Below are 21,951 nucleotides of genomic sequence, written 5' to 3'. Positions count from 1 at the left end.
AATATGAACATCTTAAATCAGGGATGCAAATTAGCAACAAAAGTTTACTCGCCCAATAAAAAAGCTATTAGCCCACATCCCACAATAGAAATCATTTACATACCTTCGGTATGATATTAAATACTCGCCCTCATGGGCGAGTGGTTGTTTCCATTCCTGCTTTAAATGTTCGCAATCACCGTGCAAAAAATTGCCCCGATGTTAATTTACCAAAGTCTCCTTTCTCCTTGTAAGTTAAAAAAGTACTTCAGGCATTTTTGGATATTGATATTTGTAATTGCAATAATAGCAAGATACGGGGATACTTTCGGTGAATCAGAAAAGAAAATGGTCTCAGGCACTATATGTCTATTTTTGTTTTTTAATTTAAATTTGAAGTCTATCGACTATAGTATTATATAATAACAGAAATCAGTGTGTTTCGTCGTTATCGTAAACGTGTGCAATTTGCTTCATAAACGAGCGTTTTCTGACTCTCATTTAACAGAGAAGTCTTAGCGTAGTGGTGTTCCCGGGCGTTTGTAATCCAGGGGTCCCGGGTTCGATTCTCGCTGCGATGAGTTGTTTTTATAAACTACAATTTTCATACTTCTGATGTGTAATAAAATGAAAATTGCTCAATTTCTTTTGGTCTTACAAGTTAGAGTGGAGACGGTTTTCTTCACAAGGAAAATACTAGCAAAATGACGTCACATATCTGTCTACAACCTTCATTCGTACTGTGGTGGAAAACGTAAAGTGTTTAGCAAACAATTCATGAATATGGCCCCTAACGGTCATGCTTAGGGCATAGTATGAATCATAAATGTGTCCGAAACGATACTGTTTCCGAGCCATTATTCCGAATGTCTTTCACTATTACCTCTACTGCTAGAAATAATAATATTTTCGTTCGCCATTTCCAACACGTTCCATACAGTATATCCGTTCAACCTAAATTTGTAAATAGGAACTCTTCTTTTTTATATTGGTATGTACAAAAAATCTAAAACGTTTACAAAAGTGTGAAAATTATACCTAGTATGGTGTGGGGCCTTTTTTAGCGTCCAAAACAACTTGGATCCGACGTGGAATTGACGTATACAGCTCCTGAATCGTGGTGTGTGGAATTTTGTACCATTGTTCCTCCAAAACATGCTCCAGTTCCGTAAGGGATGCTGGTAGAGGGTAATGAGACCGAAACACGCCTTTCTAACTCAGACTACAATGGTTCAATGATGTTCAGATCTGGCAATTGTGGGACCCAGGAGAGGTGTGATAGCTCCTGGTCATGCTCCTCAAACCATGATTTCACCGTTTTTGCAGCGTGACAGGGTGCCAAATCATCTTGGTAGATGCCATCACCATCAGGGAACAATATTTGGGCGATATGGAAGACCTGGTCCCCAAAGATGGCCTCATACGCCTTAGCATTCATCATTCCATGCAGGGCTATGATGAGACTTGCAGAAAACCTGGATATCACTTCCCATACTGTAACAGACTCACCCCATGCTTTACAGTTTGGAACAGACAGTCTGTATCATAGGCCTGCGACGGTGTTCTCCATACGTAAACACGACCGGTTGTTGGAAACAAGGTGAAAGTCGATTCATCAGAACACATTATGTATTTCCACTGCTCATGAGTCCACGCCTTGTGGTCCTTGCACCACTGGATACGCCTCTTCGCATTTACTGCTGTGACCAGGGGTTTGGCCCTGCCATGAATTTTCATTTTATGCAGTTCCCGTCGCATTATTTTCGATGAAACCGGGTTCTGTAGGCCGGAATTAAGACGTACTTTTCATTGCAGTGGTCTTCTTTTTAGCTGCTAAATTCCGTTTTAATGCCATCCGGTCCCTATCTGACAGGATTTACTTTCGACCACTGTTGTGCTTTGCAGAGGTCGTTTGCCCATGAATTGTGTATGACTGATGACATTGGACAAAGTGCCTTTTGATACCCTCACAATGTTCGCCACTGTTGCCACTGAAGCTCCAACTAGATGGACACCAACGATCATGCCTCTTTGGAAGTATGTCAGGCCGCCCAATTTACCGCACCATTCACACCACGACACTCACAGGTGACCAGGTTACTGCTAACAGAAGAGGAAGGTCCACAAGACACATTGAAAAAAAAAAAGGATCGGCAACCAAAACCCGTGTTGTACAGTGGAGGGCCAAACTTACGTGTCCTATATGAAATGATTAAGATTTTTTGTTGCCTCTTGCATATTTTGTTAAAATATCAATATAACGCATTGTGCCGTGTCGACTTCGTGCGGAATGAGGCCGACGAATATGGACACGACATAAGAATAATCAATCGGATGAAGGATAAAAGCATTGTAAAATAGATTGAGTTAATCATTATTCATTGTAAGAGTCACTATTGGATGTGTAATATTCATTGGTTTGCTTTATTATGTTCTTCTTTTTAAAAAAGAGAAAAATTAAAAAAGTTAGAAAGGAAAGAAGAAAAATATTGAAACTATGTTAAAAATTTAAGTAAAGACAGTTGGAAAGACTGTTAGAGGAAAGATTGCAGTCACGAATAGAGGGCGTGGTCATCGAAACCGAATCTACAAGCTAAAGTGGGCCCCGTGCCTATTTTACTTGTGTTCGTATTGTATAGCCGGAAGATTACCCTTACGGAGTTTTGTATAGCCGGAAGATTGCCCAGACTGAGTATTGTATAGACGGAGTATTGTATAGACGGAGTATTGTATAGACCGAGTATTGTATAGCCGGAAGATTGCTCTGTTCGTATTGTATAGACCGAGTATTGTACAGACGGAATATTGTCTAACGGGAGGATTGTAAAGTCAATGGACTGTAGTTTCGTTTCGGCAGGGTTTCTCTTAATTGAGAATTGTTCACCGTTGTTATTCCTGTTGGTGTGATATGTGTGTATTATCGACGTCTATCGATAAAATCATATTGGTGTTGTGTCAGTTGTATATAACAAAGTGATCAGTGGAAAAAGGAATGTTTTATTCCTCATTTATTCAATTCTCGCAAGCAAACTTAGTGGCAAGTCAAACGGGCTCTATTTGTTTCCTCGTTTAGTGGCTGCTAAGTAATGAAAGTGAATCGGAGAGTGAGAGCTTTCTTTAAGTTTGTGTTTTATGCTTTCGAATTGATAGCACAGATAGTTATTTGCTTTATTAGCTTATTTTTTCTTTTTCTGTTAATTCTGTGCAGAGGAATAGTGAATTTAAAGGGCAGTGTTCTGTGGGGCCTATTGTGCCAAGTGAAAGCCCGCTTAGATCACGTTCATAGTAATTCCTGTTGGGCACTAGCTGGTGTAGTTAGCTTAAATACCAGTAATATCTCTTTCTTGCTTTACATTTTTCGTGTGGAAACTAAAGCTCAGAAAGATTTTTGTGAGGAATTACTTTACTTTACAAAACTGACGTTTTTTCCACCAATCTGATTCTAATCGCATACCAGAAAAGCTCAGACGGATGCCAGATTACAAAAAGAGAGCGAGAGTTACACATAGAAGGTAAATCCATATTCGAAACAAGTCAAGGTGAGTGTAATTTCTGACTTATTACAAGTAGTGGCTGTGGCTTGTTCAAATTTATGTTTTGTGCGGGTGTCTGTCTTGAAATTCAATCCAGGTCGTATTGCGAATGCAATTCCAACGTTTTTTCACCCTTACAGAAATTTCCAGATTTTTACTGCAATTTTTTATCTTTCGCGGAGTTAAGTAGTAAGGGGGGACAAACCTGACCTTTTTTGGAAAATCGTAATAATTCCAATATTTCCAGTTTAATTTGGTTTCTTTTATAGTTAATAGTTAGTATTCGTTCCACATTGAGTGTTCAGAGTATTTTGGCTTTAAAAAACCAGACTACAATTATTTTTCCTCTAACATTCTCATTCCACGTTTTTTGAAAAGAGTAATTAAATATATTAATATAGTATTGACTGAGAGTTTCATGAAATGTTGAATTATATTTGTGTAATCAAGATTTGAATTTTTCAACATTTTCATTCCACTATTCTAAATTTTGAGACAGACTTCAAATAAAATAAGAATTGTTTAATATAGCATAAGAGAGATTAAATATACTATTTTCTTGAAATTGATTGTTTAAGTAACTTGGATCTAGTTAGAATTCGTGAAGAAAGTAAAATTTAAAAGCGCGCTAGTAAATTGTTAAAATTTTTGCTTAACTTTAGGAATTCTGATTTTGAGTAACATTGTTAGAATTATTATTGAGAATCTTTGATATTAAGAGGAATTTAACGTAACTTGTTCCAGTTATATTTACTGGCCAAAAAGAATCTTCATTGAAGAAATAATTTTTGAAAGTAGATTTATTTTTAGAATTCAAGTATATTAAAGAAACTTTTTGCATATAGATTCACTCAGATTTTTCGATAGTATTTTTTTTATTTTATAATATTTTTTGTTGTATTATTTCGTTAGTGTATCTACACTATTCTAACGCAATAGTGTAAATACACAACCCAAGATTTTTAATAAATTTGTTATTTAAAATTGAATTTCTGTTGTCGTTATTTGTTTTATATATAATAATTTGTTTCCTATTTATATTTGAATTTACTGTGGTTTTTGGAAATATTGGAATGATAATTAACTTTCACACTGACGGGTTGTACGATGGAAAACTAAATTTTCCGGTCCATGTCCCATCGACTAGGTGTTAATCGGATTGCATTCGGTCTGACGATTGTTATTATTATTATTGTTATTATTATTATTATTATTATTATTATTATTATTATTATTATTATTATTATTATTATTGCTTTGAATGGTAATAATTGTCGGACTGGAAGCTTTCTGTGTATGCTAGGTGGAAGGGGCGTTACAGCATACATAATCCAAAGTCTTTTAGCCAAAGAAAGCTTGTTACTATCTATGGTGGTGAAGACAAATCCTACTTAACTTCTGTTTAGGCACCGAAGTTTCCATATTAATATTGTCCACGAGCTGACATATCCTTTCTCTCCTCTCATTTCCTTTCGGAAACTATTCGCTCTTATCCTTTCTTTATCGTTATCTCTTATCCTTTCTTTTTCTTTTCCTATCAACTTCAATACGCTTATTTACATTGCAATAGGACGTAATGTTGTGGTCTTAAATTTGCAGTAATAATAATAATAATAATAATAATAATAATAATAATAATAATAATAATAATAATAATAATGGTATTAAAATTTTGAACATTGACTAAAATTAGACAAAACTTACACATAAGTCGGGATTTTGGGAGGGTTTCTGGACCTCCAGGACACACCTTTACAACTACCAAAATTTTAAACCAAAGCATTCCACTAAAGTTTCATGTAGAAAGTATTCTACTATACGTTTTGAGGAAAATAACTGTAATAAGAATAACTGAATATCACTGAACAATGAGGCATATAATAAACTAACTTTTGATATGCAGAAGTAGTTATAAAAGTTTTTCTACAAAAATACTTGCACAGACCATAATAAATTCAATGAGCACCGAAATACAAAGTAACAAAATGGCATATAAGATTCAGTGTACAAAGGAATTTTTACTTAAAGAATGTACATACAATATTTCGAGAATAGAGATAAAAGAGAAATGTTTACGATACTTTTCGTCTCGTCTCGATTTCTATCTCCAAAGCGAGACGATAATTTGAGTTAGCCTTATCTCGTCCCTAATAAAAAATATTAACTCTTGTCTCAATTTTGCTTATTTTTTCAAAAACGAGATGAGAAATTCCTCTTCCCATGAGCAACACTAAACAAAACCGAAATATTCTTGCCGATTATACATTACTGGTTGTAATGTTATGCTCTGAACGATATTAAGATCTTAATTTTAATCATCTATGAGATAATAATAATTATTATTAGTTTATTATTATTATTATTTCTGAAGATAGTTCAAGTATTGAAACAATCGATTATACAAATATCAGAAGAAAATAAAACCTGTGTTATCACCGATCAATCGCCTTCAAAAATTCTAAAGTAAAAAAAGTACTGGTCATTGCTGGATCCGATTCGATTCGACTACCTTCAGAATTCTGGTCGAGCGCCTTGACTACTTAACCGCGATTGCTACGTAGCAATTGATTTGTCTTTAGTTTGTTTACGAGTATAAAATACGCGCCGTATTTGATTCACAATAAAGGAATTTTATATTTTGTTTTTAAAAAATCTGTAATGTTGATAATTTAGTGAATACAGTGATATAAGGCCCTCTGAGCCAATTACATATTCCTGTGTTTTGCTAATCAACCTGGCTATTAACAAGCTACTGTTTTTAACGAACAGGAAAGGCTCTGTATTTAGGCGAGCTGGAAGAAGTAACGCTTTTAGATGAATTGTTAGAGTTGTACTTCTCTTATCTGGCGGCCCGAGTTCGATTCCCGCCTTCGCCGTTTACCCTTATTAAAATGTTTCATTTACAAGGCTGGGCTCCATTTGGATGCTGCTAAATGAAAGATAATCTCCAGTGGAGAAATTCAGTGATGATGTAATCCTGAAAATAAAGTAAGGAAAAGGAATGGAAGAAACGAGTTAGAGAGTTAATTCTGTTAGTGGTTCTATATTTGATATTATCCGTTAATTTCGTGTATTTTTAAATTATTGTTTATGGACACTATATTCTCCCCTTTTCTCTTCGTGTCTCAATGTGTAAAATTTCACAAATATTATACAAATCACGAAACGTCAGTTATATTTTCAAGTTAACGGGAAGTAGGCCTACTTTAATACGAATAAGTTGTCCAATTCGTTTGAGTGTTATCGAATTTTCCACTTTTAGTATTTGCAAATAAATTATTAATAGTTAGCATTTCCAAAAATTATTTAACGAATAATGAAATCAACAATTTCATCTTTCGAAGTAGTATTACGTATGAATCAGTAGCGCCGAAATGTAGGAGCTTACGCTTTGTTATACCACCAAAATTTTCATTGACGGTTGGTTTCTTCCCCCCAAATGATTAATCCATACTTTTAATTGATATGCAGGTAGGACTACCCCATCAGGATCTTGCCGCCTATAGTCGGACAATTTGTGCATGCCGACCAGATGCCGCGGTCGGATTGCCGGCGCCGGACACCGGCGTCTTTCCGCTCGATTTTCGACCGCGACGAGCAAAAAGAGATTCGTTCACCAATAGAAAACAAAGAGAGTTAGAAGGTAATTTGTTGCTTTAAAATACGAATTAGGGCTTATATTTCCCTCGTATAAAGCTTTCTCGAAACAGTCGGCAGACAGTCGGACGACGACTGCAAAAAGAGACTGCCGGCAATTTCTTGAAAAGCGACGTCGGCACGACGTCGGCGAAAGTTGCAATAACGCGTACAAGCTGCAAAGAGTCGAATTTTGGAAAATGAATAGAGCCTGTATCTTCTTTAATGATGAAGTAAAAATTGAAACTGTCCGAAGGTTTTTCTTGTGGGTGGGCACTAATTCCATAAAATATGTCTTGTGAAAACGGAGTCGGCAGAAAGTCGGCATACAGCGGACGGAACGACAGCGTCAAAGGATGGTTGTAAAGACGTCGAAACGTTGACGGCGTGCCGACCACGAAAAAAGGTAAATGCATGAAAAGAAATGTAGTAAAGGAACTGCACGTAAAGGGTATATGAGAAGTAAATACTTAAAATAAATGACAAGTACGAGAGGATTCTTGACAAACATTTTGCAAGGAGACGGCAAACAGCGGACGGCGACCGCGGCAAATATTGTCGGAAAGACGCCGAAACGTTGGCGGCGTGCCGACAAGTAAAGGAGCCGAAAGAAGGTCGGCAAACAGCGGATGGACCGACCTTGAAAAGATGTTCGGACAGGCACCGAGCCGCCTTTGCCGCTGAAGAGCCTGATTGCAGAAATCGTAGTCTGGTTGCGCTGCCTGTATGTTCGGTTCGCGTTCTTCATTTGTCACATTGTGATGCAGTGTGGGTAAAGTCCTTCAAAAAAAATTCGTTGAGATAAGTTTACAAATGGGAAAAATAATGTTTATCATAAAAATATTCATTCATTGGAACTGTACGCAGTTGCTGGTTAAGTAAATACCACGAAAACATGAAGTGAGAGAGTGGTGAGTTAATTTAATATTATTCATATACATTTGCATATATTATTGCACTTATTATGCATATACATGGGGTGAGTTAATTTAATATTATGTATATACATTTCAAATTGTCATGAATTTTATATGTTGTGTTACATATGTTAATTGTTGCTGCGCATGAAAAAGATTCGGTTATAGTATGTTCCCGCGCACTGGCGTTTCTGGCATATAAAATTTTTTTGGGGGGGTATCAAAGAAAGTAATTTAAATGGTACTACCTAGCCCAACCTGTGTACTAACTTCGATTCTATTTGTTGCCTTGCTGCTTACCTTCACGAACCCCCTAAGGTATATCGGCAAGTCATTACTTTAGGCAAGGCAGTGACAATAATCAAGTCATCTGAACTGGTTCCCGCAATTATAGTTACAGTTCCCAAGAAGGAAAGACAGAAAACAAAGTGCCCTGCGGGGCTCTAACCCGCCTTCACTCGCTAACGCTCGTTCGGCAATACTATGTACTGACAGGATATCATTGCCTTACCCAAAGTAAAGAGTTACCGGTATATCAAGAACTCGCTTACAATTGTAGGGTCCGCGCTGGCTCAGCGGTAGAACGTTCACCTCTGGTACTTGGGGTCCCGGGTTCGATCCCAGCCATCACCATGTGAACTTTGTGATGGACAAACACTGTCTGCGTGGGTTTCCTCGGGGTTCTCCCGTTTATTTACACTTTCTCCATTCCACCATTTCATTCATTACTCATCATCACCGTCTTCTTTAGCCTAACCGGCATTACCGTTGGACAAAAAACTTAAAGGTTTCACTTAATTTTTATTTACAAAACGAGGGACAGTTAAGAAACTGTAGTACATTATTTTCTTCTTGAAATTGCAAAAGTTTACATGTCTTAGTTTTTAAGATAAGTGTCTTCTAACTCAACGCCAATGTATTTCTGCACAGTGTACGAAAGCTGTATTTTATGTTTACAACTGAAGCGTTACTAGTATGAAACCATAAAAAGTGATATTGAAAAATGTATCATTACCAAAGCCCATATGTTTTCACTACCCTCGCTTACGCGTATACCCACCGTCGCTGACGCACTTGTTCCCTTCGGTCACACCTCCGCGCTACCGCGCGGGCCCATCAGCGTTGCCCTGCTCTGACTCATTATATAGAAATCGTGCTCTTTAGTGGCCAACTAGCACCTGGTGCTAAATTATCTTAGAGAAACGTGGACAATTTCTCATAATGCTTGTGCCATGACAAGGTTTGTGTTCCTTTAGTATTCTCTAGTATTTAGTGTATCTTTAGTAACCTAATAAGATCCACTAGATTATATACTGCAGGACTTGTTTCACATGTGAGCGAAAACTTCCAATTTAAAAAAAAAAAAAAAAAAACAGGAGAAATGAGGTAGTGGTTAAACGCTGTTGTGTACAGGTTTACTTGTGGCGCAATACTAAAAAAAAAAATTAAAAATTATAATTCTTTCACCAGTTTCTTTTTTATTGTCCCCTAGTCGGTTTCAAATGGGCGGAATATATTTTACTTGGCATAAATAAAATTCAAGGGGACCTCTAGAAGTAATTGTTGAAAAATTATAATTCTTTTACGATTTGCGTATAAATAAGGCTTCCAGATGTCTAGCATAAAAACAGCGCAAAAAAGCACAAAACAATCTGTGCTGGGTGGCCACTAAATAGCACGAATGCTATCGAACCGAGTCAGATAGGGCGAAGCTGGTGGGCCCGCGCTGGAATACGTCCGAAGGGAGCAGGCACGTCTGCGATAGTGTGTATGCGGAGAAGTGAGGGTAATGGAAGGAAGTGCGTTTTGAGAATAATACAAGTTTCAACAACACTTGTTGTTGTTTCCCACTTGTAAACAAAATACAGGTTCTGCACGCTGTGCAGAAATATGATGCCGGTGTACACGGTGCAGAAATAAGCCGCCCGTGGAAAATAACATCTAATAGAGCCATTTTTCATATGCACTCATTTGTTTTATTCGTCGTAAAGCACTTGTAATGGTTTAACATTAGTAAACGTAAGATACAGTTGTATTACATTGTATGTAATTAAGTTACCTGTAGAAATTCGTTCCTTATAAACATGTCTTTTCATGGAAAGTATTGAATTTTACCTGTAAATCTTCCAAAATGTAGTGCACCAAAACTACACCTGCACCAGACTGTCTTATTTTGATTTTTTGCTGGCCGCGGTGGCTCAGTGGTAGAGCGTTCATCTCTGGTGCATGGGATTCCTGGTTCAAACCCTGCTCCTGTCAAGTGAACTTTGTGGTGGACGAACACCGTGTGCGTGGGTTTTCTCGGGATTCTCCTGTTTCCTCCCACTTTCTTCATTCCACCATTTTCATTCATCTCTCATCATCACCGTCTCCTTTAGCCTAACCGGCATAACCGTGGGACGTAAAACTCAAATATTTCATTTTCATTTTCCGAGTGTTAACCCTTTCTCCTGACACTGTTTCACGATGTGTATGTACAAAAACTTGGACATCGGAAGTTTGAAAAAATTTAACAATTTAACATTAACATCTGTAGAAAACCATTAGCGACTACTATTAAAACTTTTTTGAGGAGAAAAGCTCATCATGAACGAGGGTTTGAAAAAACCCGGGCTTTTTTGAAAAAGCCAAACCCACCTGGGCCCATTTTTTCGGGTGTTTTTCGAGTTTAATTGGTTTTTTTTCGGGTTTAATCGTTTTTTTTTCGAAATATTTCAATGTCTTTGGGGTAAAAGTGTTAAAATGTGATTTATATTTCAATATTGTCATTGTCACAACTTGCAACAATTTTCTACTCACTGCCGTTTTGAAAAAATGGCCGCCATTTTGATTATTTTTTTTTTTACATTGGACCGCCGAGAAAATCTACACAGCAAATTTAGCATATCTTGTGCTTCTACCGTCAAAATTTCAACTTAAAAGACTGAAAATTGCGCTTCGTAGCGTAGATACTCGTTCATTTGACAAAATGGCCGCCATTTTGATATGTTACGTTGGTATGCCGCCAAAATCTAAACAGGGAATTTAGAGTGTCTTGTGCTTGTACTCTGAAAATTTTAACTTAAAAGGCCGAAAGTTGAGTTGATTTTGTGTTTAACGTCCCTTTCAGCAGCGAGGCTATATAAGACGGGACCTACTGATTAAGGTGGAATCCGAACCACGTGAGCTCTCTCCGGGAAGCAAACCCGGGTCACCCACGCCTAAGACGCGTACACTAACCGCTCAGCCATAAAGGAGCTCGGCAGACAAACGAACAAATGTAAAGTTATAGTTTTGTGATTTTTTTTTTTTTATAGCGTTTCTCAAAGTTATGTTCATTCGATTGAATTCTTATTACAGATGGTTTGTGTTTTAGATATGTTACTCAAATTGACTCCTAGGAGAACATAAAATGTATTTGTTTTGAAACTTTTATCATTTTTGCCCACCTGATCGATTTTACCTGTAGTTTATTTAAGTATATGTGCATTTTATTTGTTCCATTAACAAGGTTTTATTTTAAGATGTAATATTTTGTATTCAGCCGAATACAAAATTCTCAATTGCCAATACAATAGTGTCGCAAAACCCTGACGCGTATCGAAGTTCTATTTCAAAGTAATATAATGCTATCTTCACTAAATAAAATATTCTATTTTAATACATCTTTTTGTCTGGTGAGGGACTTAGGGATTTATTGTTTAACTTGCAGCTTCAAGGTAATGTTTCAAAGATTTCTCAAGAAACTCAAATTCCTACCATTGGATATACGGCAGGATTTCTTTTCTTTTCTGATTCTCGTTTGGGGTGGCGACCGTACTGTTGTAATAAAGATTAACCTTTTGTCACTCGCGCCAAATTTAGTAACATAACTACTCGCGCGTTTGCTTTTTTCCAACATTGACATTTTGAGATACAAACAATATATTTAGTAAACTTATTTGAAGTAATGCATGCAATTGTTGAGTAAATACTTAGGATATTTGGAATTGTTGCTATAGTGCTGTCAAAATGTCTTGATCCGTGGCAAAAATGCGAACTAAAGTTCAAACCATCGACACATCCACGCGTTGAGCCAATAAGGGTTCAGCTGTTGCTAAACGAGAGAGCCTTGGCGAAAGGGAGTGAATTCCTTCAGCCGATAGCAACGCTTGGAACAGAAAACTAGGTGTCAAGTCAATGTGGTATATCTATAGCTTGTCAATATCTCTTCTCTGAGATCGGCTTTCGAAATCATCGAATCTAATGCCCTGAGTAGCAGTAAAAAGCTCGTGTAACTCATTGCTGCTCTTACGATTAGAATTCCTGTTCCGTCACATGTCCACAGTGATCGTACATCATCACGTGCTCCTTTCTTTTGGCAATCAAATAAAGACGTCGAAATAAAGTCATTAATTTTGCTCTTGAAGTTGCTGTACAGTTGCAGTGCGTTTTTCGCCGAAACTTGTTCGTAATTTATCCAAATAATTGTTAGTACATTTTACAATTTCATCAATCACGGCTATATCGATAAATTTCGAAAAAAAAAACTGTTTACTCAGTGATACCCTTAGCAGTAAACTTCGGTTCTAGCATCTTTTTCACAATGTTTTTACACTTTGTCTTTGCTGATGCTGCCAGTTACTATTTACATTTTGTTTTCGTGTCTTTCCCAATGAAACAATATTTTCACTGTAACTGTAATTCACATCCATATCGTTTGCATCTGAATCTGCATCTACACTGTTCTTATCTGCTTCACTATCATGATCAATATCATCTTCATTCACTTTTTCATTACTTCAATTCGCATCACTTTCAGCAGCCACTAATTTTCGATAGTTAACATCAGACTCATCATTAATATTGTCAAGCCACTTCTCTATCTCACTTCTATTCAAGAAGCGAGACGTTGCTTAGAAAAACAAAACTTCACTCATAAACAATAATTATCACATTAACGATCGCGCGTTGGAAAATTTCAAACTCCATAAAAATATGTGTTTGCTAGTGTTATCACGGAACTACTCGCGGGTTTGAAAAAAGCAAACGCAGACGAAACTATTTCCTCAATCTGTACTGGAAGCTACTACAATTGCAGCACGTCAGCGAGCTTTAGCGTGAAAGAGGGGAAGGAGCCACTTGAGGAATAGCAGTGAGGGCGACTCCGCTAATGCGACCCCATTCGTAAAAATCATTAGTTTTTACTCACCTGTTTGCTTTTTTCCAACAGCGCGAGTGACAAAAGGTTAAGTAAAAGTTAACTGTTTCGACGTAATTGAATTCTTCATCAGTGACTATAGTTTTCATTACTCTTACAGGTTTTCTTGTAACATATAGCGACTAACATATAGCGTTGAAGCCGGTTCATTGCAACAAGGTCTATTACACTGTGTAGTTTGGTTTGGTTTTGGTGTGATGAAGTATATTTTCTATTGTAATAAATATACGTGATGTGCCAACGCCGTACACATTGAAGAGTATATTTTACAAAGCATTGTATTTGTTCTATTTTAGATAGTTCATTTATTTCTGGAAGCAAGGGGAAATGTTGCTCAAGAAATACAGAACTGTTGCAATGGAAGAAGACCCACAGAGAGCAGTACCGTAGCCAGGATGTGTGTTTGGTGGGGCAAGTGCTGTTATAGGTACATATGGAACAATTCCAAACAAAAAATATATAAACATAAAAATATATAAAAAATTACAAACATCAAACTACATTGTCGGACCTCTTTGGGGGCCCGGCCTCTCTGGGCCCCCCTTCCCTACGCCACTAACGGAGAGTATTGACAAAAATCATATGTACTAACATCCTTAAAGATATTTGTGAAGAGTGATAGGATATATGTGGGACTACAGTTTTTTTTTTTTTTTCCTTTTAGAACGGGTGAATTTCATTCAATCATAACATTTGTAAAACATTTCCCATTTTAATGCGGTTTATTTCAAATCACACGGGAATTATGGTCATCACTTACCTTTGAAGCGAATATTGAGAATTACGGCTTTGAAATTGATTTTTGTTTTGCCAATATTACCTTAGTCTCCCTATCCCAGTTTTTGTCGTTAAATTCTTTTTTTATTATTACTTCATCTTTTCTATGCAGTGTTGTAAAATTTTCTGTATCTCTCTATATTCTCACAATCCTGATTCTGAGCTATTTAAATTCTACATTACTATTTCATAGGTTTGAAGTTTTCTTCAATTATAAAGACAACTGTTGTTTGATATTGTTCTTAACTTTTTTTTTTTTTTTTTTTTGCGTGGAATCAGTTAAGAGAGAAAGTGTAATTATATTTCTCAGAGTACAAGCTCCTTAACGGTGAGGTTCAGTACCATCGCCTCCTTTCTTTTCTATCCCATTGATTTGTAGGGGAAGTATTCTTCCTTTTCTTTGAAATGAATAAAATTTTTGATGTTCTGATTTTACTGATTTCTTCTGAATATCTATTTAAATGTCCCTTGCTTTGTCAAAATGATCTTTTAGTATATATAAGTATATTATTATTTAAATTAGATGTCATTTATGAATATTAAAAACATACAACACAGAATTTTATTTCCACAAAGTAAGAGACATTTAAATAGACCTGAAGAAAAATAATAAAAAGTAAAACCCTTAAAATCTCAAAGAAACAGAGGAAGATTTCCTCGTATATATCAATGGGCTAAAAAAGAAAAATGGCTGAGTTATTCAAGACAAAATATGGATAGCAGGAATTCTTTAGAATAATATAGTGCTTTTTTGAACATTGTAATCACTTCATATATATTTGCTTTTCTGATTTTACATACTGTATGAAGGCTATCTGTGTTAAAACTCAATGTTATGGAATGCTACAAATTTCTGTTTAAAAAAAAAAGTAGTAGTACATCCGAAGGTATATTACATATAACTTCTAAATGATGATAAGGTTCATTACATAGGCTAATGTATATAAGTTAATACGATGTGCATTGTATTTTGTTAATACAATTTGGTGTGTTTTTAGTGCTAATATAGACCAGAAAAAATTGTGATGTTCCCTTCATTTATTCTCTTAAAGAATTCCTTTAAAACAAAGGATCTTTGCAAAGTATTATGTTGAAACACTTCATTTTTTATGTAAATGACTTCATTAACCTTTTTTCTCTATATAATGGGTATGCACTATGAGTATACTGTACATGTGGCTGTTTCCTTTACGATATAAATTATTTTCTCACATTTTTCTGTTTCATTGTATACAATTAATGTATAAATCATATAGGAACGCATTAAATGAACAATTAGTTACCTACTTAATTGTTATTTTATCTTAATATGATTTCCACTTTTAAAGTGTATTTAAATAAATATTTAAGGCATAGAGTTAGAACTGACAGCTTAGTCGTTAGAACTTGTGTTTAGTGCATTTCAGCGTTTGGTTTCTACGAATATAGTCATGGGTGTAAGCAGACAAGTGATCGCTCCGGCCACTTTTTTTTTTTCTTTTTTTTTATACCAAAGTTACAACAAATGCAGAGATATTTTGGCTTGGCTGCTTGGATACACGTCTCTGTTTTCCATATGTTGACAAACTAACATGGTTACTGTCCACCTTTTCTTGTTTACTTTAACCTTTTTTTTTTTTTTTTGCGTGTAGGCTCGGTTTGAATCTCTCCGCCACCACATACCTTTTATTAAAGTATTTTTATTTATAATTTTTACTTCATTAATTTTTATTTAAATCTCATTTTCCATTGGGAGTGTGACCCCTGTACTTTAAAAAAAATTTAGAAAATCATTGACGTTTAAAATCCTTTTCCAATAGTTGATGGGATAACGACAACCTAAAAAGACCGTATTTCCGACGGATTGCTGCGGCTTTTTTTTTTTTTTTTTTCGAAGAAAGCGTTTGCAACTAGCAAATTTTGATTGCATAGAACAGTGTTGTTCCTAGTGGTCGTGATAGTGAAAGATGTGCTTTCAGGGGGAAAATGTACTGACTGTTATAAGTTTTTCACATTAGGCGCACAGACATTTTAATTGAATTATTCTTAACGTTCATTATTAGCTGCTCAGTTGTTATTTTTAGTTCGCTTTTAAGCATTTGTAAGTCATTCCCAGATACTTTTCCTCTATATAGCACTTAAATCGTACTGAGAATTGTAGAAATGTACTGCGTATGTACCAAGTGCAATATTACTGGTGGGGGGGGGCCGTGGTGGCTCAGTGGTAGAGCGTTCACCTCTGGTGTTAGGGGTCTCGGGTTCAAACCCTACTCCCGCCAAGTGAACCTTGTGGTGGACAAACACCGTATGCGTGGGTTTTCTCGGGGTTCTCCCGTTTCCTCCCACTTTCTTCATTCCACCATTTCATTCATTATTCATCATCACCGTCTCCTTTAGCCTAACCGGCATAACCGTGGGACGTAAAATTAAAGATTTCATTTCATTTTTATTACTGGTGGGAATCCGCCATGATTTTCATTGCAGTGCTACGCATCTTTTCTGCTGTCTGTCGACTGGTCGGAAAGGCAACTTTCCACCGGCGGCGCTGGCGCATTTTATGCGCCTTTCCGGTTGTTTGCCGACTGCTCGAAAGGACCTCTTTTCGATGTCAGCTTCTCAATTCTCCCACAGGCGGCATTCGACCTCTTGCCGCAGTCGAAAAGTAGCCCTTTGCCGACTGGATATCAACCCTTCAGGAAGGCAAAATTTTCACCACTTTTTAGAGTAGCTTTGCCTAAGTTTGCCTCCGTGCTATGATATCTCATGAAGGGCACAATTGCTAGTTCTGAAAGTATATAATACTTCCATGTCCCATTCAATTTCTTGTTTTTTGGCTGAAAGTGCTGCAAAAAAGCAAAAAGAACAAATTTTGTACTGGGACACACAAAAAAATGCAAGTATTATACTTCAAGAACTTCCAAGGGTGCTCCTTGTCGAGAAATCATAGCATGGAGGAAGACTTAGGCAAGACTAATGTAAAAGCTGATGAAAATTTTGCCTTCCTGAAGCGTTGATTTCCAGTCGGCAAAGGGCCACTTTTCGACGGCGGCAAGAAGTCGGATGCCGCCAGTGGGAGAATCGTGAAGCCGACGTCGAAAAGAGGTCCTTTCAAGCAGTCGGCAAACAGCCGGAAAGGCGCATAAAATGCGCCGGCGCCGCCGTCGAACAGTTGACTTGCCGAGCAGTCGGCAAACAGCCGGAAATGAGCATTAAATGCGCCGGCGCCGCCGTCGGAAAGTTGCCTTGCCGAGCAGTCGGCAAACAGCCGGTAATTAGCATTAAATGCGCCGGCGCCGCCGTCGAGAAGTTGACTTGCCGAGCAGTCGGCAAACAGCCGGAAATGAGCATTAAATGCGCCGGCGCCGCCGTCGGAAAGTTGCCTTGCCGAGCAGTCGGCAAACAGCCGTAAAGGTGCAGTAAATGCGCCGGCGCCGCCGTCGAAAAGAGGCCGGCATAAGGAGTCGGCAGAGGGTCGGAAAGAGGTCTTTCCGACTGTTTTGCCGACTCTGGCGGTCGGCAACAGTCGGCAAAGAGTCGGCAAAGGGCATTATTTTTTACGATTTTCGACCGCTTGCCGCCTCGGCAAAAGGTCGGCAATTTTGAACAAGTAGATCGTCGTGCCGCCGCGGACGGGTGCCGGCTGCCTACCGGCGGCCTGCCACCGTCGACGGCGGCAATCCCTCTTGCCGACCGCGGCATCCTGATGGGGTATTGTTAATAGCCTCAAAACTCTGCGCAAAGCTTTAAGTTACATAAAAAATAACCTATTATATGTACCGCATAATCTTTCCGTATATTATTTGATACGTGGATATGTATAGTTATTTGAACTAAGTAATCTTGTTTATATAATCCTCATTTGAGTTACTTATAAGATTAACTAAGTCCCCCGATTGTTATCTTCTCATCAGCGCCTCTGATATTCGTATATTGTTTCTATTGGCTGTATATAGTTTTAGGTGTGCATCATACAAACAAGAAATACTGTGAGTACAAGTATCCAAATACTCCCTTTTGTCATTTCGTTAGCCAGCGTTTTGCTCCACTTCTGCACGAAAATACTCTTTACGATTTGTGCATTTAACAGTTGGGGCAATTTCACGCTGCTGTGCTAGCTACTACCAGGCGTAATTAATCTTGGAGCAGGCGTTAGTTGGGTTGCCTATCTCACGGATTTTGTACCTCAAGAATTTCTGTGGCCCGCTGTACACGAGTAAACACCATTGAATGCAAGAATTTTGTCAGGGTTTTGTCTTCCTCCTATCCTATGTCTATTTTTCACTAGCCTTATTTTATTATCTATACTTACTCTTCTTCTCTATATTATGTTCATAATTAGTGTTCTGTGAGTCAGTCAGAACTCAACAGTGTCCTATTTCCTCTTAAAGGAATTCCAATTCTTATTTATTAAGATTCTAGGTCTTGTCTGTAGTACATCCTGTCGCCCGTAGTCTTAAACTTCACAATTTCTTCCCTACTTCACAATTTCTACAAGGCCTGGTGACTTTGAAGGGGTACTTTTCAAAATATACTCTTGGTGGATGGTATCCAACTGATCAATATTTACTAAATAATGTAAAGTACTTCCCTCCACTACATTACTTTAACCATTATCTTGTAGGTATTTTTTGCTGCCATTTGTAAAAAAATTGAATTTTTCTTTCCTCAATCTGTTGTAACACACACCTGTTCAAAATGTTCAGGTTTATAACATTTTAAACAGCGCTAACTCCAGATTAGACGCTAGCCCCTGGGATGGGCTTTCTTATATATTTTTTTTTACTTGAATTGAGGTAATTATTGGTTTCAATTATTACATTTTGAATTAAATAATTACCCTGAAGTGGAACTCTTCGATCTGCATGCAAGATGGCTTTAACGTTACCTGTTTCAGGCACATCTCCTGTGATTGGAATCTGTTAGGCTTAAAAATCGATAATTAGATGTCCGTCTACCGCATTTGCAAATTCAATTGCCCGTTGAAAAGTTAATTTTTCACTGTAACTGCCTTCGCGTTGTATCGTTCCGAATGCCAGGGACAAGCTGGTCTCGCAGTGCGTGATTCAAGCAAATTTCAAAGTTACAGTAAGATTTCTTAGCATTAGCATGAAATGCTTAATCCTGATTGTTCTATTTATGCAGCAGATGAAATTTGTAGCGCATCACAGTTTTGTTGATATGGTCTGCATAAGGCTTACATCAACGATTTAAGTTCATCAAATCCTTTTTCGGAGTGTAAGATACACCAATAGACTTAGCTCTTCGTCATAAAGTTGAAGTCAAATAACTGAAATAAAACTTGATAATTTACGTTCTTGTGATAACTCTAATAAAATATATAAGTAACCAAAGTCTTCGTTAAGCGTTTGAACACGACCTAAATTCGCATTAAAAATTTCAAATACAAAAGAGGGAACCATCATTAATGTGTATAGAGGGCTTAGGTCCGAGCTTGGTAAAACAACGCCAATATGTTAGGAACGATATAAAGTATCTAAAACTTTATATTAATTATCGTACTTGGAGATAAAAACAATATATCTATTATTCAGAGGCTATATACAGCAAAACTGTGCATTTCATATCATAAACATCTAACTTCTATTTGAGGCTATATGAATGAGTATGAATGTATATGAATGAAACTCTAGAATACGGAACTGCTTGTATTTCATTAATTTTCCTTAACATCTAAATGGATTAAGACTTGTTTTCATTGACTAAATAAGAGAAAGCTATGCTCTACACAACTTTATTGAACAACGATTTTCATTTAAAAAAAAAAATCTTTCCAACACTTTACAGCATTAAATAACCTAGCTCCTAAAAATAGCATCCTAACAAAACAACACTTTGTCCAATAAGATTCACCACTTTGTATTCTTCTAAAAATTTTTGGAATTATTCAAATTGAAATGCCGATTATTAAAAGAAAACTATAATTTGTGCACCCTTTTCAACTTACCTCTGTTGCTGTAAGGAAAATTCTGGGAATCTCAAAATCGATCTTATGTAAATCTTCAGAAAAATTTCTTGCAAGAACATCTGTAAGAATGTATTGGATGAATTAATGTTCTTAGCAAAAATACAGAACCTAAATATTCGCATTCTTATTTATAGTGTTCGTGTTTGCTTATTTGATAATTTCATTTATAAAGGTAACCAAGAAAGTACTGTCGCTTTTTCACGTACCGCCTTCGAACATCGATATGTCACTTAAGACCAGTAACGTAGCGTGAAGTTTTGAAATGGGTAGGCTGAAACTAGATTCCTAGCTAGAGGGTGGCTAGGAGGGGCCCAATCCCCTGAAACTTGCAATTTTTGATGTATGTATATATGAGTGTAAAGTGAATGTGTTACCCCCTCCAAAAAAATTATCCCGCCCTTATTTAAACGATCACGTCTTAGTGTTCTGACTACGCTGTAATGCTTGATAGAAAAATGCTAATTCATGCAATATATTTTTCATACAATGCAAGAAAAAGTATAAGAGTGGTTCTGCTTCATATTTCCCTTACACATACGATTTCCTTACATATGCGATACTCGCATATCACACATACACTGTATTACTGTTTCAAAGAAACAAATAAAAACGGATAGCTATAGGACGATCTTAAGTGTAACTTCCCCAAATCATAAACGCACTTCACCCACAACAACACATATCAGCATACTAATGGAAAACAGTGGAGCAGTAGCTCACAGTCAACTGGTGATTTTTACAGAAAAAGCTATTTTTAGATTGAAAGTATGAAAAAAGAAAGAAACTATATCTCATCTGAGATCTCCTTCAGTATCGATCTTCGAAAAACTTGCGTATAGCAACGCAACGCAAAAAATACAACAAGCAATTATAACTGCTATGCCAATTATCGAAAACTAAAATGTAAATTTTACGCTGTGATAACGCAAACCAGTACGCAATAAGGTCCCCGATCTATTAATACTATTCATAATACCATAACATTTTTATTCTCTCTGTCTCTCTCTCTCTCTCTTTTTTTCTTGGTCAAAACTCGTTACTGAATGTGAGCTTCTAATTTTTCCATAGTCTCTGTTCTATACTTTCTTACAAGACCGCATCCTATCGCTTTTGTCTCGTCAAACAACCGAAAGGCTAGCCTTTCGTCAACATTCGTCCACTTTCGCTTTTATCATGAACTTGTGTATAGCTCAAGAAGTTTTCGTCTGCTGAGGGTGGCGGGAAAGTGATTGTCACCGCCCCATTCTCCTAATTCCATGAGAGAAGCGGAAGGCTAGCCGCCGATAGCCTTCAATGAGTTCTTGCAGAAGCTTCGCTTCAAATCGCTAGATGATTAAACAGCGTATTATAAAATAAATCCATTTTAATAAAATTCATTGTATCAATGTCCAAAAGCAACATTTTAGGTTGATGTATAAATAAATGGATAGGCTAAGCCTTATAGCCTTAATGGACACTACGTCCCTGCCTAAGACGTACCTGGAAGATCAAAAATAGTCCCTATCAGCATCGACGATCTTCTCCCAACGTTATTGAAGGCCATGGATTCCATCGTGGTAGAACTTGGTGGGTCGTGAAGCGAAGAATATCAAGTGCAGTTTGCACCTCTACTAGGGATTTCAACTGGCGTCCTCTAAGATGATTGTTCAAAGAATGGAACAAATGATGATCAGACGGTGCAATGTCCGGAGAGTATGGCGGGCGCATAGTGTTTACTACCCAATGGTGTCCCGGGTTATCCTAGCGACGTGGGACTTAGCGTTGTCCTGTAATAAGAGGACCCGTTTCGGTTCAGTAGTGCTGGCTCCAGAATTTTGAGTTTTTTTAATGCAGCCCAACTGCTGCATGCCCACAGTTGCGTTGATGCTCTGACCAGCTGGTAGCAGTTCCCGATGCACGATGCCACGAATAATCCACCAAACACACAAGACGATCTTCTTCTGGTGCAGTGCTGGTTTCGGCTGT

General features: G+C 37.2%; 1 protein-coding gene across 3 annotated transcripts in view; it reads right to left on the bottom strand.

Moving 5' to 3' along the window:
* Positions 1–21,951, bottom strand: part of LOC145693400 (putative multidrug resistance-associated protein lethal(2)03659) — a 309,144-nt gene that overhangs the window by 42,505 nt on the left and 244,688 nt on the right. For all 3 annotated transcript variants that reach the window (XM_081769366.1, XM_081769367.1, XM_081769368.1), the window contains exon 16: positions 19,966–20,045. In XM_081769366.1, coding sequence (XP_081625492.1) covers positions 19,966–20,045 — 80 coding nt within the window. The remainder of the gene's footprint in view (positions 1–19,965; positions 20,046–21,951) is intronic.

This window comes from Thermobia domestica, chromosome 8, assembly GCF_964235325.1.
Source record: "Thermobia domestica chromosome 8, izTheDome1.hap1.1, whole genome shotgun sequence".
Classification (NCBI taxonomy): Eukaryota; Metazoa; Arthropoda; class Insecta; order Zygentoma; family Lepismatidae; genus Thermobia; species Thermobia domestica.
The sequence above is the reverse complement of the archived record's forward strand: the minus strand, read 5'-3'. Positions and strand labels throughout refer to the sequence as shown.